The sequence below is a fragment of the Apiospora kogelbergensis genome, assembly GCF_038363985.1.
Source record: "Apiospora kogelbergensis strain CBS 113332 chromosome Unknown utg000007l_segment0_segment0, whole genome shotgun sequence".
Classification (NCBI taxonomy): Eukaryota; Fungi; Ascomycota; class Sordariomycetes; order Amphisphaeriales; family Apiosporaceae; genus Apiospora; species Apiospora kogelbergensis.
Genome location: NW_027117424.1, coordinates 1,162,595 through 1,176,815, shown reverse-complemented (window position 1 = coordinate 1,176,815; position 14,221 = coordinate 1,162,595). Strand labels below are relative to the sequence as shown.

General features: G+C 51.4%; 4 protein-coding genes across 4 annotated transcripts; 1 reads left to right on the top strand and 3 right to left on the bottom strand.

Annotated features, from left to right (window-relative positions):
• Positions 1-2,226: 2,226 nt before the first annotated feature.
• PG998_010737 (uncharacterized protein) lies at positions 2,227-2,982 on the bottom strand (the record flags this gene model as incomplete). The annotated part of the gene is made up of 1 exon (XM_066877553.1): positions 2,227-2,982. The coding sequence occupies one exon, from the start codon at positions 2,980-2,982 to the stop codon at positions 2,227-2,229; it is 756 nt and encodes a 251-aa protein (XP_066726607.1).
• Positions 2,983-4,556: 1,574 nt separating this feature from the next.
• Positions 4,557-5,969, bottom strand: PG998_010736 (uncharacterized protein; the record flags this gene model as incomplete). Its single annotated transcript, XM_066877552.1, has 3 exons — positions 4,557-4,583; positions 4,667-5,397; positions 5,423-5,969. The coding sequence occupies 3 exons, from the start codon at positions 5,967-5,969 to the stop codon at positions 4,557-4,559; spliced, it is 1,305 nt and encodes a 434-aa protein (XP_066726606.1).
• Positions 5,970-6,452: 483 nt separating this feature from the next.
• PG998_010735 (fructosamine/ketosamine-3-kinase) lies at positions 6,453-7,820 on the bottom strand (the record flags this gene model as incomplete). Its single annotated transcript, XM_066877551.1, has 6 exons — positions 6,453-6,561; positions 6,736-6,862; positions 6,936-7,282; positions 7,309-7,505; positions 7,558-7,676; positions 7,739-7,820. The coding sequence occupies 6 exons, from the start codon at positions 7,818-7,820 to the stop codon at positions 6,453-6,455; spliced, it is 981 nt and encodes a 326-aa protein (XP_066726605.1).
• A 660-nt stretch (positions 7,821-8,480) lies between these two features.
• Positions 8,481-13,484, top strand: PG998_010734 (uncharacterized protein; the record flags this gene model as incomplete). Its single annotated transcript, XM_066877550.1, has 1 exon — positions 8,481-13,484. One exon carries the CDS (start codon positions 8,481-8,483, stop codon positions 13,482-13,484), a length of 5,004 nt encoding a protein of 1,667 aa, XP_066726604.1.
• Between the last annotated feature and the right edge of the window lie 737 nt (positions 13,485-14,221).

The following is a 14,221-nucleotide window of genomic DNA, read 5'->3' as shown; positions in this document are numbered from 1 at the left end:
CAGCCAAAGCATTACTGTCAATCGTGCATGGGAAATATGGTATGAGATGAGACTGGTTTGGTTGAATGTCCCGGTGCACATGCGAAACTTGTTGCGTGTCTTGAGCGTACATGTAAACCCCATCAATTGCTAGTCCTGAATTCACTGATGATTCTATCACCACAGCTTCCCTGACCACCAAACACAGGTTCCTTGGGAACCTGTATACATTGCACTGAACACGACATAGGTAATCATCACGAATATCACATGAAACGGAACTATTCTGAAATTCCAATAGGTCTCACATTTAATTCATAATTTCTCGGTGCATGCACAATTCCAAGATCCACACTCCCCCTTTTGCTCCTTCCTCGCCCACTGATCCAAACATGCTTCGAACTTAAAAGCTAAGGCAACCGCCCAACAGCAGACCCATAGGGTTCCCAAAATCCCCTCAGTCTTCGGTAGGCGGAAAGAGTTTGGCCGGGATCCGGAAATTTCGATCGCATATAAGGGAGGTCAGTTGCCTGCGAATCTGTCCAGATTTTTCGGAGGGCCAGCTTTCGCTGCCGCTCCAGGAGGTCGGATTGATCCAGTCTAATCATAATAATATTTCATAAGTAGGCCTTCCTCTTCCCCCTTACCTTTTGTTTCTGTTGTCATCTCTCTGGATGGGTGATTCCAGCAGAGAGAAGGACAGAAGGCATCAAGGCAAGGGAAAAGGCAAACTTCCAAACTTGAAACACTGAGAAACGACCCATGATGGACGGCGTATATGTGGTCCATCAAAGCGCTGGCGACTGCTGGCTTGGACTCCGAACGCACGCTGAGGTCAAATATAGTTGTGTTGCTGTCGCAAGGCGGCAAAAAAGATTCTCATCAATTTGTACACACGAGAAGGACCCATGATGGACGCATCAATGGCTCAAGAAACGCCGGCGATTGTTGGCTTGGACTCTGAGATGCATGCTGAGGTCAATTTCACTTATGTCGTCGCGTTACTGTAAAGAAATGTCAGCGGGGAGGACGTATGTCAAACTGTACGATCATGACAGATGATGAGCACTACTGGGCTCTGAAGATATGGCGGATACTAATTTGAAACTGGCTGGAAAATTGCTGGGAACTTGCTGGGATATGGATGCATGCTGAAAATGGTTGCTTTTGTGTTGCCATCTCGAGTGAGCTTGGCACGGATGTGAGGAGCGGAGAGGGGAGTGTGTTGCTGTGAATGGTGCAGAGAAGGGGTGGGAGATCGACAAACAGGCCGGCAGGCAGAACCAGAGTGAAGGACAGAGGGAGAGCGACAGCGACAGGCAGAGACGCTGCGTTGAGGAAGAGGTGATCCAGACAGAGGTGGCTTGAGGCAGAGTCGAGTAGTAGACAGACGAATAGAGACACAGGGATGAGGCTGTGATGTTGAGCAAGATGGGCAGTGAAATGGATGAGGATGTGAGAGTAGTGGAGAAGAAGATAGATGATGGCGTTGAAGAGTTGAAGATGTGAGTTGATCTAGAGGATTGATCTAGGAGAAGAGGGCAGTATTTATATGCCAAAGAATTTGGGCAGAGAGTCAGACGCAGCGCGGGTGGCATACTGAAGTGCTATTGCCATATTATCTACGTGCGGTGGCATATTTCAGAGGAGGGAAGTAATAAGTGATGTTTTCAGGGAAAGAGTGAGGTGAAGCTCAAAGCACATATGTATGTGATGCTCGCGCACTCGCCCATAACTACTCAAACCATCCAGCTACGTCGTCATGAGACATAGACGCTGGTATATGAGGAAGGGCCGAAATGAACCTTTCTGGTAGGCATGCAGTGGTCGGAATAGCAAGTACTTCAGATATTGAGCAAGCACAAGCCATTAATTACTTCGAGGCAGCATGCGAACATATATACTTGCCAGTCTCAGGAAGCCAACTTCACAAACATGAAGTCATCTCTACCCGGAATAGAATATTATCGTAGCAAATGACACACTGCCTGCTTTCTAATCATTAACAAATGCACAGGTCTGTTCTTACACGAGGAAATCTCACACCTATCACGATTTGCGCCTACCCAATGGTTAGGTGCAGGCGAATATCCTATCTCGCAGGATGTACATAGCCGAGGCCAACGAATCACGAACCGGCGACCTGCCGTGGTACGCCTTCCGAAAAATGTCGCGTCTCTACTGCGATATCTACGTAATTCAGTGCCCTAAGTACATGCATGTGCTCTTGGACTTGCCCCCCTCTCCCTACGAGCCGAAGAGCCCGATTACCTCGAACTGTTTCTTGGGCATTTCGAAAGTGCCAGCAGTCACGGTAGCCACATCCATGGCGAGGAGCCCTTGCTGGTGTTTACCGTCCCTTGGCATAGAGAAGATGGAGCCTGTGACAGCATTCGTCTGCCTACGAGCGTAATTGCCTCTGAGTCCGGGATGTTCTGGATGGACCACTTGAACGAGCAAGCACGCATCACTGTGGCTCTCCTGCGCGGAGTGGGCGATTACCGAGTCCAGCAGTAACATGTCCATCTCTAAGCGCGATGCCAGTTTGGGTTTTGGCTTTTGGGGCAGGATGGGCAAGCAGACGACCACGGCGCGCAAGAATATGCTCGGCGTGGAGCACAGGGACACGCTGCTCAGCATAGGCAACTTGGCCCACGCATAAACAATCAGGGACGGTACGGGGAAGCGGAGGAGCTGCTGGTACAGATGGAGGACTTCCGCATCCGTGTCCTGGGAAGGGACCACCCCCACACGCTGAGCGGCATGAGCAACCTCGGCGTCAGCTACCACAACCAGGGACGCTGGAAGGAGGTCGAAGCGATCCAGTCGGAGGTGGTCGCGGCGCGGAAAAGACTGCTGGGGCCGGAACATTTCTCGACCTTGACGAGCATGGCGCACCTGTCGTTGACCTCCCAAAGCCAAGGCCGACGGGCTGAAGCCGAGGTGCTGGGTCTGCAGGTGATGGAGTGTCGGAAGAAGGTCCTTAGCCCAGAACACCACCATACCTTGACCAGCATAGGCAATCTGGCGTCGCTCTATTCTGATGACGGACAGTTGGCGAAGGCAGAGGAACTCTTTTGCAGGTTTTGGCTAGTCACATGAGTGTGTTAGGCATGAAACACCACCACTCGCTTGCGACTATGGAGCAGTTGGCGGCAGTGTACAGGAAGCAAGCACGGCCGGAGGAGGCTGAGGAGCTGGAAACACGAGTTGCAGAAACTCGAAGAAAAGTGGTCTTGTAAATGTGTATTATCTCTTGGGGCTGCCCGTGGCGGGTTCGAAACTTTCCGCTAACCCAAGCTCTGTTGGACGAACTGCCCCTCCTTCTCTATCTACATCCAACTCTTGCCGTACAGTCTCTGAAGCCATTTCATCAAGTTGCCCAAGTACGTGGCTAGTTGATGTTCCGGGTTCCTGAAGTGGGCATGCTTCGTTGATACTCGTTTGTGGTGGTTGGTGTCGCTGCTGCTGGCCGTTTAAGAGTTGAAAGAGAATGGGATGAGCGGGCCACAGCGATTGACAGGACACCATCCCGAGGGTGGAGGGGGAAGATAGGAAGTGGAAGGGCGTAACTGCTGCGCTACGAATGGGGGTTTCCCAACAAATGGTTGTTGAGGAGCTCGTGGTAAGATGTGAGTGCCGGTGCCAGGCAATAGACAAGAGGCCTTAGAAATCGTAATTTCCTCATAGAGGGAATCATTCGGCTGCAAATCGCATTTTGGGCGGCTATGGATACGGCAACCCCTGAAAGACAGCATGGGGCAAGAGTATTCCTCTTTCTCCTTGTACCTAAGTTCTCAGCATGATGCTTTCTGGTCTGCAGATAGCTATATCCGATTAAAAGCGTCTACCAAACTACCGTCAGAAGCAGCAGGCTCTTCTTCTGATGGATCTTAGCGGCCTCCATCATCATCCCCAACACCGTCAGCAGCAGCGACACCGACTACACCTCCGAGGGCTTGTGTCCTGTCAACCGCTGCGGTCCAGTCGACCTTCGACACAACGTTCCACCTAAAGAACATCACGATAAGCATATACCAGCATCCCGTCGTCAAAAACGGCAACAGATATGTCGTAGCTCGATGAGAGACGGCGGTGTTCAATAGTGGTGGCCAGTCAGCCACGACAAGGTTGTTGACGCATAAGTGTCAGCTAGCTATTGACTTTGATCAAACATTAAATGATAATATTGTTATTATCTATTATCCCTTTTTGGCAGCAGGAAGTAAGGTACTGTACTTTAAACCTTAGTTGAAATCCGCAGAGATTGCTCATCTCTATATATATGTTTCAATTGACCTTGATAGTAAAGAGTCGCCAAGTATCTGACTGATTTAAAAGTTTATCCATTCTGAAGGCTTGGCGACGCCAACATCGCATCTTAAACCGCTGCTACTGATTTACCTGTGCGCCTGTTTCTCCACGACCGACCCCATTTCCTCAAAGCCAAAACAGCCGCGATAGACCCGACAGCGTCTAGCAGACCAAGAAGCGTGAAAAGCCATCCATAACCCAAAACGCGAGTGAGAGGGTCCAAGACTGCTACTGCCAAGGCAGCCAGCGTACACCGAGTGATGTTATTTGAAGCTGCAGCGGTGCCTGGCCTGTCAGGGAATATGTCGACGATGAGTGCACTGTACGTTTGATGTAATGCTGTACATCTGCAACCCAAATATATCTGGAACACCAGCAGAACAGCAGGGTGGACGTGCCGCGCGACAATCCACCCGTATCCGATCACGACGCCAAGCGACAGCAAGATGATGGTGATCGATCCTCGCGAACGGGCTTGTTCAATAGGGAATCTCTCGATGTCATCTCCTCTCTTTCGGTCAACAGGCAATCCCTCCGCTGCGGCAACCTTCCTGTAGTTCCAGTCCATGAGCTTACCCGCTACAAAACCACCGGCGATGATGCCAACACCGCCAGCTAGGAAGCACAGACCCACATACAATGGGTTGAACCCGTAGTGTTGCCCAAATATTGGCGTGATGGAGGTCTGAACACAGAACCAGAGGGCATATGGAGAGCCGGCCAGCCAGAGGGTGAGAAACGTGTCCGGGTAAAACACAATGCGAAGAGAAAGGAACGGGTTGGGAAACACGGCTTTCCCACGCCCAGTCTTCCCAACATTGACTTGGACAACTGGATCATCTGTTGCCTGCGTTGAATCTGACTGTTTCTCACCCTCACCATCCGCGGGACCTAGCCTGTGTTTCTGTAAACACCGGCTGATGAATGCCGGCCGGTTAACAGTGGCGAGCAGATTGAACCAGGTCCTCCAAATCCCTTTGGCGGGCACCGCGCCGTTACCGACGACATGGCGACCCGTTTCGGGTAAGAATAAGGCGATGAGGACGAAGGCCGAGGCGCCAAAGATGAGCAGCGCGCGGAAACACCAGCGCGGGTCGCCGGTAGCTAGTATGGCGCCTCCGCCGATGACGGGGCCGAAGCAGGGGCCGATGTTCGTCGCGGTCATCATGGGGGGCGATCCAGCGGCCACGCTCGGCGTGGACCGTCACATCGGCGACGACAGCGTACGAGAGGGACAGGACGGCTGAGCCCCCAACGCTCTGCAGCGCCCGCAGCAGCAGCAGGGCTGGGTAGGTTCGGTCAGCAACGGAAAGCCCCAACGATGCCAAGGCGTAGACGGCGAAAGTGGCAAGGTAAACAGGCCGCCGCCCGAACGAGTCGGATAAGGGCGACCAGAAGGATGGCGCGATGCCCTGCAGCACGAAGAAGAGCGTGATGGTCAGGTTAATGGCCTGCGCGGAGACGCCATACCTGTCCGCTAGGAGATCTATCAGAGGAAAATATATGTTTGCGGTCAAAGATGACGCAAGGCAGAGGTAGCCAAGCAGGCAAATAAGGAGGGCTCGATCTCGTGAGGTCCATGTTGTATACGGCCCTGGGTCTGCTATTGCTTGCTCTAGCTCCGGCGTCCTCGATTCCGGCGAAGTTGCCATCTGACTTTTCTCGGTCATGGTCATGTTGGGCAAATGCTGGGATTGTCAGAAGACTTCAGAGGAGCAAAACAGATGAGCTGGTTACATATTGTGTTCGTGTTCGTACCTCTTGCATAAGAGGGCTGATAGGTGGCAATGATTATGTTTGCCAGCGGTGGCGGGGTAAGATCAGCCCCCATTCCATCGCCAGATTTCATATTCCCATGTTGCCCAATTAGTTACTCACCAGCTCACTAACCTAAACCCCCACGCATCAATATGCATAGGCTCGCACCCCTTCCAACAGGGAAGATAAGAATCGGTATCTTCTTGGGCAGCTTCGTGCGCTTTCTCCCGTTGTAAGGGCACTGGGCTCGACTGGTGAAAGCACGTCATGATGTTATGTATTCAATATGCCATGCACAGCACAATGCGATATGACCTCAACGGTCAATCCCAAGTTCGTTTCTGAGCTCTGAGGCTCCGTGTAGGTATTCAAGGCTATCTTCCCTACCAATCTACATCTACTCAAATATGTGGATGCGCATCATTGCCAGCTGTGCTGACCTTTTCCTTCAGATACCCTTCATAGCCAAGAGGATACTTGTTCAACAGGTCTCTTATGGTGTCCATCACACTGGGATCATCGGTTTAGCATGGTCCTGGAAATTGAAACATGCGAGTGGATGGGATAGCTCACATATATCGGTGTCTCAAGTTACCGGTATAGAGAGACGAAGCATGCAGATCAAACCTCCTATTCATTTTGTCAGCGTTTGGTCAGAGATCCAAAGTCCCGCCATCTGCTTACAAGCCGTAAAGCGCGCCCCTATCCTTGAAGTCCTCTGCAGGCTCGGATACAGGATAGTGCTTGATGTATTCGGCGATGTAGGCACCCGTCATCTTGTGACGCGGCGCCCACCATGGTGCCATTTCATCTGTGAACTTATTAGTGCTACAGAAACTCTCATGTGCTCGAACAGTAGCGATATGAAGAAACGGGTTGCGCACATTCGTTGTGAGCATAAAGGGGAGTGGCATCAAATATGATTGGTAGGCCCGTGTTGACGTCGACTGAAGCATTCCCATCCCAGATATTCCCATGAACCAGTGTTGGGATTAGCTTCCTCCCCTCTGTCTCGAGAGGGCGCAAGAGTCGAGGAATGACCTTGGTCATCAAGCCATCGCGCAGACGGTGCATCTCTTCGTCAGGACCCTGTGTCTCCTCCTCCATATCAAACGTTCTCTGCAAGCACTTGGAGAAGGTTTCCTCCCAGCTGTTAGTTGGTGGGAAATAATGTGGGTTTCTTCCGCCGTACGTGAGCAGGTCGAGGCCAAACTCCCCCTTTCCGAGGCTCCTCGCCGATGCATCTCAGCGAGCAACGCAGGAAAGTCTGATAGATCAGGAATGTCATCGGATAACTCGCAGTAGCGGCAGACATAGAACCATATATCCGATTCCTCCCTGTAAGCACCCCAGGCAATCGGCTCTGCTACAATCTCAGGCATGACACTATACAGGGCCTTCATTGCTTCGTACTCTGACGATACCATCTTCTTCCCTATCTCTGCTTGTTGAACCTGGCATTATCTCGTAAGCAAGTATTCCAAAGTGTCGCGGTATTGTGTTTACCTTGATAAAGAAGGGAGTATCCTCCCCAGCTTCATTGGTGGCATCGATCTTGGAAGTCCTCGCCCAGTACGAGGCTCCGCTAGGGGTGATCCCGTGAAACTGGGTCCCCTCGGGGAGTTCTGAGCGATGTGTATGTCAGTGTCACTTCACTGGACAGGAACTCTCAGCCTCGATGACTCACTCTCTTTTACCCCTTCATCAATGTACTGGATCACTGCCGCAGGAACAGCGATCTCTTTATCACAAACTGACTTGTCGCCCATTCTGGTGTCATATGATGGCAATGGAAAGCTGCGTTGGAATAGAGCTACAGACGTCAAATTCTTTGGTTAGGCAGGGAGGCGGCGACAGTCTCTATAGGCAATTGGCAGCCTTATATAACCCAAGACCGGCGCCCATCGAAGCAGCCCAACACGATCGAGAGCAGGACCCCGCGCTAGGGGACGCCCGACTGCAGTTATGTGACGCTCATGGTGGCATTTGTGCATGCAGGCGCCAATCATAGCTGTCTCATTGGACCACATATATGAGGCTGGACGTGAAAGCTGCACTTTGGTAGCAAACAAAGGCTTGGCGCGGGGCGACGCTTACCACTCGCCACCACATCGGCTGCACCCTGCAGTCGGACCATGCAGTCGGTACCTATATGGGTTTGAGCGAGCTCATGGGAAATCCAGGTAATATGACCGCTACCCCTCTGTATTCTCAAACCTGATGCAACTGTCTTTTCGGTCGTGCAAGGTAGGACGAGCTCGGCACGAGGATACCCAGAAGCTTGAGTTTGGTCTCATCGGAAACACCATCAAGTCTTTGCTTCGGATTCTGCTGAATGGAGATCCCATACACGTCAAATACGTCTCTGGTTGGCTGCTATTTATCACATCTCTATTTGTTGGGGCCATGGTGCACCAGTATTCTTTCCTATGGAGCGCCCCTTCGACCCACGGTCCGCTTCAACGTCGTCAACGACCAAGTCTTTTCTATCGCGGACTCTCACCCGACGTGGCCAAGAACAAGATGATGAGCCTAAAGGACCCTTAGGTCTCACCACACTTTACGAAGCTATCGACGGCCATCTTGCTGTGGCCGACATCATATTTGTGCACGGATTAAATGGAGGGTCGTACAGCACATGGAGCAAAGGCAATAACCCATCGCACTTTTGGCCACAAGAGTGGCTGCCGCGCGATGAAGCCTTCAATGATGTTCGCATTCATACCTTTGGCTATCCTTCTGCGGTTGGACGCGATTCCGTACTGAACGTACACGACTTCGCCCGCTCGCTCTTGGCCGCAGTCAGGGACTCTCCGGTAATCAATCGTGACTTAAATACCAGCATCATTTTTGTCTCCCATAGCATGGGGGGTTTGGTGGTTAAAAAAGCCTACATCATCGGCCAACATGAAGCAGAATTCCAACCGGTCATCCAACGGATCCGTGCAACATTCTTTCTCGCTACGCCGCATCATGGAGCAGGCATTGCGCAGACCCTGGCTCGTTTGTTGTCCATGGTCCCCGGAGCCCGACCCTTTGTCGAAGATCTAATACCCCAATCCACCGCACTCCAGTCAATCAATGAAGATTTCCCTCGCGTATGCGGTAAACTTCAGATCCTATCTTTCTTCGAGACAAGGCCTATGACCATTGGGGTCAGCAAGGTTCTCATTGTCGAGAAAACAAGTGCGGTCATGAATCTTCCCAACGAAAGGCGAACACTGCTCGATGCCGACCATCGCAACGCTGCCATGTACTCATCGGCGAACGATGCATCATTCATAGCAGTTCGGAATGCCCTTGCAACAGTTGTGTCAGCGCAACGACGGTCGTCGCGTCTTGGCAAGCAACTGTTGCTGGAGGAGGACGAAACAGCCATCAGCAAGTTTCTCGGTATATATGGACCGCCCGAAGATGATATAATGAACCTCGAGTCTACCAAGCTTCCGGGCTCATGCGAATGGCTTATTGGTAAAGACTACTATCAATCGTGGCGAGAGAGTTTGGACTCTAGCTTCCTCTGGCTACGTGGCCGGCCTGGCGCTGGGAAAAGCGTACTGGCAGGCCATGTCGTCAACGATCTGCGTGATAGAGGATTGGATTGCTGCTTCTATTTCTTTCAGAGCAGTGACAAGGCAAAGTCCAATGCAAATACCTGTCTGCGATCAATAGCTTGGCAAGTGGCCAAATATCATCCAGACATTGCTGCCAAGCTGAAAGAGGTCATAGCGGAGTTCAGGGACAATCCCGTCGACCAAATCGACCCAAGTCCAGTTTGGCGGAAGGTCTTCTTATCGGGGATCCTCAAAGTCAGGCTGAATCGACCGCAATTCTTGGTTATAGACGCCATGGACGAATGTAAAGGAAGCTCGGATATGATGGGCTTCCTGACCAGAATACAAGGACAATGGCCTCTGTCCATCATGGTTACCTCTCGAGACCTGGTGGAAGTACATCTGAGTACCGCTAACCCACGTATCGATATTCGAAGCTATGCGATCACGGATGACGATGTTAAGCAAGACATTCAGCTATTTCTCAAATCTAATGCGCAACTACTTCCCTGCCCTTCTTCCGAGAAATGGCCTACCGTGTGGGAAATGTCCTCTCAGATCATCCAGAACTCTGGCGGATGTTTCCTGTGGGTGTCGCTGATATGTTCTGAGCTGCGAGAAGTGACAAGCGAAAGGGAGATTGATAAAGTACTCGAGAGTATACCTTCTGATATGAATGCACTTTACTCGAATATCTTAAGCGACATGGAAGCAGCACGGTTCGGAAAAGAGCTTGCTAAAGCATTGATTACTTGGACCACGTACGCATTTCGTCCGCTCACTACCGTGGAGATCCAGGATCCTATTGAGCTCGATATCAATGACAAGATCGACGACGTCGAACGGGCCATTTCGAAGTCTTGCGGCAATCTCGTGTACGTAGACACGTATGGCAAAGTGCAGCTCATCCATTCTACGGCAAGAGAGTTCTTGACAGGAAAGGACGTATCATCAGATTTCGCAACCGGAAAGGCGGCAGGGCATCGGCGCTTGGCGATGGTCTGTCTGAAATTCCTCATGCAGGGTGATAAAAGTGCCACGAAGTCCAGACGACTAGGCTGCGATCCCGAGGTCAGAGCTATCCACTCCTCATCAGTATCGAACTCAAGAAGACTCGCCTCGGACTCAGATCTGAATACTGTCGCTGAGTCCAGCAGCACCAACAGCCGTGGCACAGTGGCACCATTTACCAACTACGCCTCAATATATCTGTTCCATCATCTCAATTTGGTTCACTCAACTGACAACGAGATTTTAATCCTGCTTTCCAAATTTTTGAGTGGTAATAGCGTCTTACGTTGGATCGAATACATTGCAACTCATGGCGACTTACGCACCATCTACCAAGCCGGAAGAGTCCTCAATTCCCTGCTCAGTCGACGAGAGCAGCACTCACCTCCCATATCACTGTCTCACAAGCACAAAGGGTTCGCTATGCTAGGCCAATGGGGCGACGACTTGATACACCTCGTCGCCAAATTCTCGCGCTTTCTCAGGGTTTCGCCGCATGCCATCCACCACCTCATTCCTGCCTTTTGCCCTCCCGAGTCTGCCATCAGGCGACAATTCGCAGACCCGTATCGTGGCCTCGATGTCCAAGGCCTGTCAGCCACCGGCTGGGATGACTGCATAGCAACCATCACTTATGTCAAGGGCATGAAACCCAATTCGATTGCCGCCGGCCTGGGCTTTTTCGCTGTTGGCATGCTCAACACGACGGGTAACATTCATGTTTATGAGGACACGGTTTTTCAAGAGTCTCATAACTTTCAGCATCGTGAACCAGTATGGCGTATGGCATTCTCTGAAACCGGCAAGTATCTTGCTTCTGCCGGTGCTAAATCAGTACGAATTTGGTCAATGGCAGAAGGGCATGAGGTCTGCAATTTCAAAATTCCATCGCTCTGTATATCCATTGCTTTCTCCGACGACGATACCGTTTTGCTTGTGGCAACTAAGCAGAACCAGTTCATCGAATGGGACATTGACCAATTTGACTTTTTCCCAGGTGAAGCAATGACATGGACCACAGACCTGGAAGAGACAGTGCAGTCCCGAACGCCTCTCATGGCCGCCCTCAGCCCCTGGACAGGTTTATTATCGGTCATATATCGCGGCGAGGATATCATCATGTGGAGCTACGCCGATGATAGAATACACGATGTCTATGAGAAAGACACTGGCTCCATATCGCTTTATGGATCTTACAAGCTTGCGGAAGGCGCAACATCAGTCCGGGCTGTTACCTTCAGTCACGCGTTGGATACCAATCGACTAGCCGCAACATATACAGATGGTGATCTTGTTGTCTATGATATCTCCAGCGGAAAGCCGCTTGCATCGGCCGACCAGGTCAACACGATGCTACTGGCGTCCTCGCACGACGGTAGGACACTCGCTGGGGTTGACTCGAGCGGCAATGTGACCCTATTCGAGTTCGACACGCTTCGGCCTCTGTATCGCGTCAGTTTTGGGACTCAGATACTACCAAAAGGCTTCACCTTCACTGCGGATAACCTACGCTTCATCGAAATTCGTGGGGATCAATGCAGTATTTGGGAACCAACAGTACTTCATCGCACCGACACACAGGACGAAGAGAACAGCGATACGGTCTCGGTATCAACCAGGACTCATAAAATCGACTTCCAGGCGGATGAGACTATCCCCATCAGCGCAGTTGTCTGTTGTCAAAATTCAAGCGTCGTTTTCTGCGCCAGCAACGACGGGTCCGTTCACGCATATGACATTTCAGGAAGCCCCAAGAGCCAGTTGCTATTCATGCAAACCCAAGCCTGCCCCATTGAGTTACTTTACTACGATGAGTCTTCTTCCATCCTAGCTTGCGGGGACTTGTCTGGTCGGATCACTGCAAGACGACTCGCTCGTCGCAGTCGACGACCACAACATGCTATCTGGGATACTGATGAGCCGTTGATTGACACCCGCTCACCGGGACATGGATCATTAAAACAGATACTAGTATCCGGTGCACATTCTCGCCTGTTGGCTTCCACAGAAACATACGATACTCTGTGGCCAATGCCGAAACAAGGGGAAGGGGTTTGGGTCGAACAATTGGCACGAGAAAGTAGATCAGCTTGGGCTATTCATCCCACCAAGATAGACAGCATCTTATGCCTTGAGCAGTCGCAGCTGGTCTTATACCAATGGAAGGACCTGAAGCCGACTCGCACCGTACGCTTTCCCCTGGACAGCACCGTAGACCGCCTCATATCGCTCAGCCACCCTCGATACTTTGCGACGTCCGCTAAATCCGCCGCGGACAGAACCAGGGGAGTCTACAAGAACATCCAGCTCTGGGACATGAGCCTCATTGATGAGCATGACATAATCAGCGCGCCTGCGAATCGATTGGACGCAGCCTTGTCAGCGGATGTCGAGCTCATCATTGGCGCGTTCGGATCACGGTTGGTCGTGTACACGACGGACTACTGGATCGCCTCGGTGGAGCTCTCCGCAGCGGCGGCGGCCCCCTTAGCCTCTTCTCCCGCAGTCTTGCTGCTGCGTCACTTCTTCGTGCCCAATGACTGGATCAGTGTCGTGCACAAGCTCATCGTCGGCATCGGCCGCCTGGGTGAGATCGTCTTCGCCAAGCGCTCCGAGCTGGCCGTCATCAAGCGCGGCCTCGAGGTTACGGAAAGCGGCGGGAGTTTCAACCCGCGCCGCGACAGCTACCAGAAACACCATCGTATTGGGTCTTCCCCTCCTCTGCGGCTACCGGGGCGGGGCCGTCTTCATCGATTCGTCGTCGTGCTGTGTCGTCGCCCTCGTCGGAATTATCTGCTCCTGCCGCAGGCCGAGGTGTTTCGCGGCCACCGTTGCCGCATCGCTGACAGGGGTCGTTCATGTCCATAATGTTAGATACATTTTGGGTTTACTCATCGAGCCGATTTTCTGACCGCGAACCAACAATAATTAGCCTATGATGCTATATATATACCGTTCCAGCTGATGCGGGACGACCGGGGAGTGCTCTGAGTCAATGCCAAATCAAGTACCTATCATCCTTGAAAACGACGTAAAAAAGAGCGCACTGGGTTTATGCAACTTCGGAAGAGCCTAGGGATTTGTAGCAATGCAAGAGGGAAATCGATGCATTATCTTGTGTGTACGATCCAAGTGAATTACCTTAATTATTATATGCTATCTTTCTGTAGTTTGGCGTAGAGTATGACCTTGATGCAGGTCTAAACATGGGTGAGGTACTTGTACGTTTATGTAGGATGTGCCCAGGCGTCAGGAAGAAAAGGTGCGCGATCGACTATTCACCAATACAAGTACAGTACCAACACTCACGCTAAGCTGTGTATCAATTCTCGTTGCAGTTGAGAACTTCGAGAGCGATGTATACACATCAACATAACTTAGAAGTAAACTGTCCCTTTTAATGATCGAGGACCGAAGAAGACGAGCCTGGAGAACAGTAATGGATCGGAGAACAGTAATGGATCGGACCTGTCGGCGGGAAGTGGGGCAGGTTTTTTCAACAAGCAACCTCAGTCCCCCACCTCTCATTGTAGAAACATACATTCAGAATCATCACAGCCTAGGCCTCTCCCATCTACACAACGACTCCTGAACACATCTCCTCT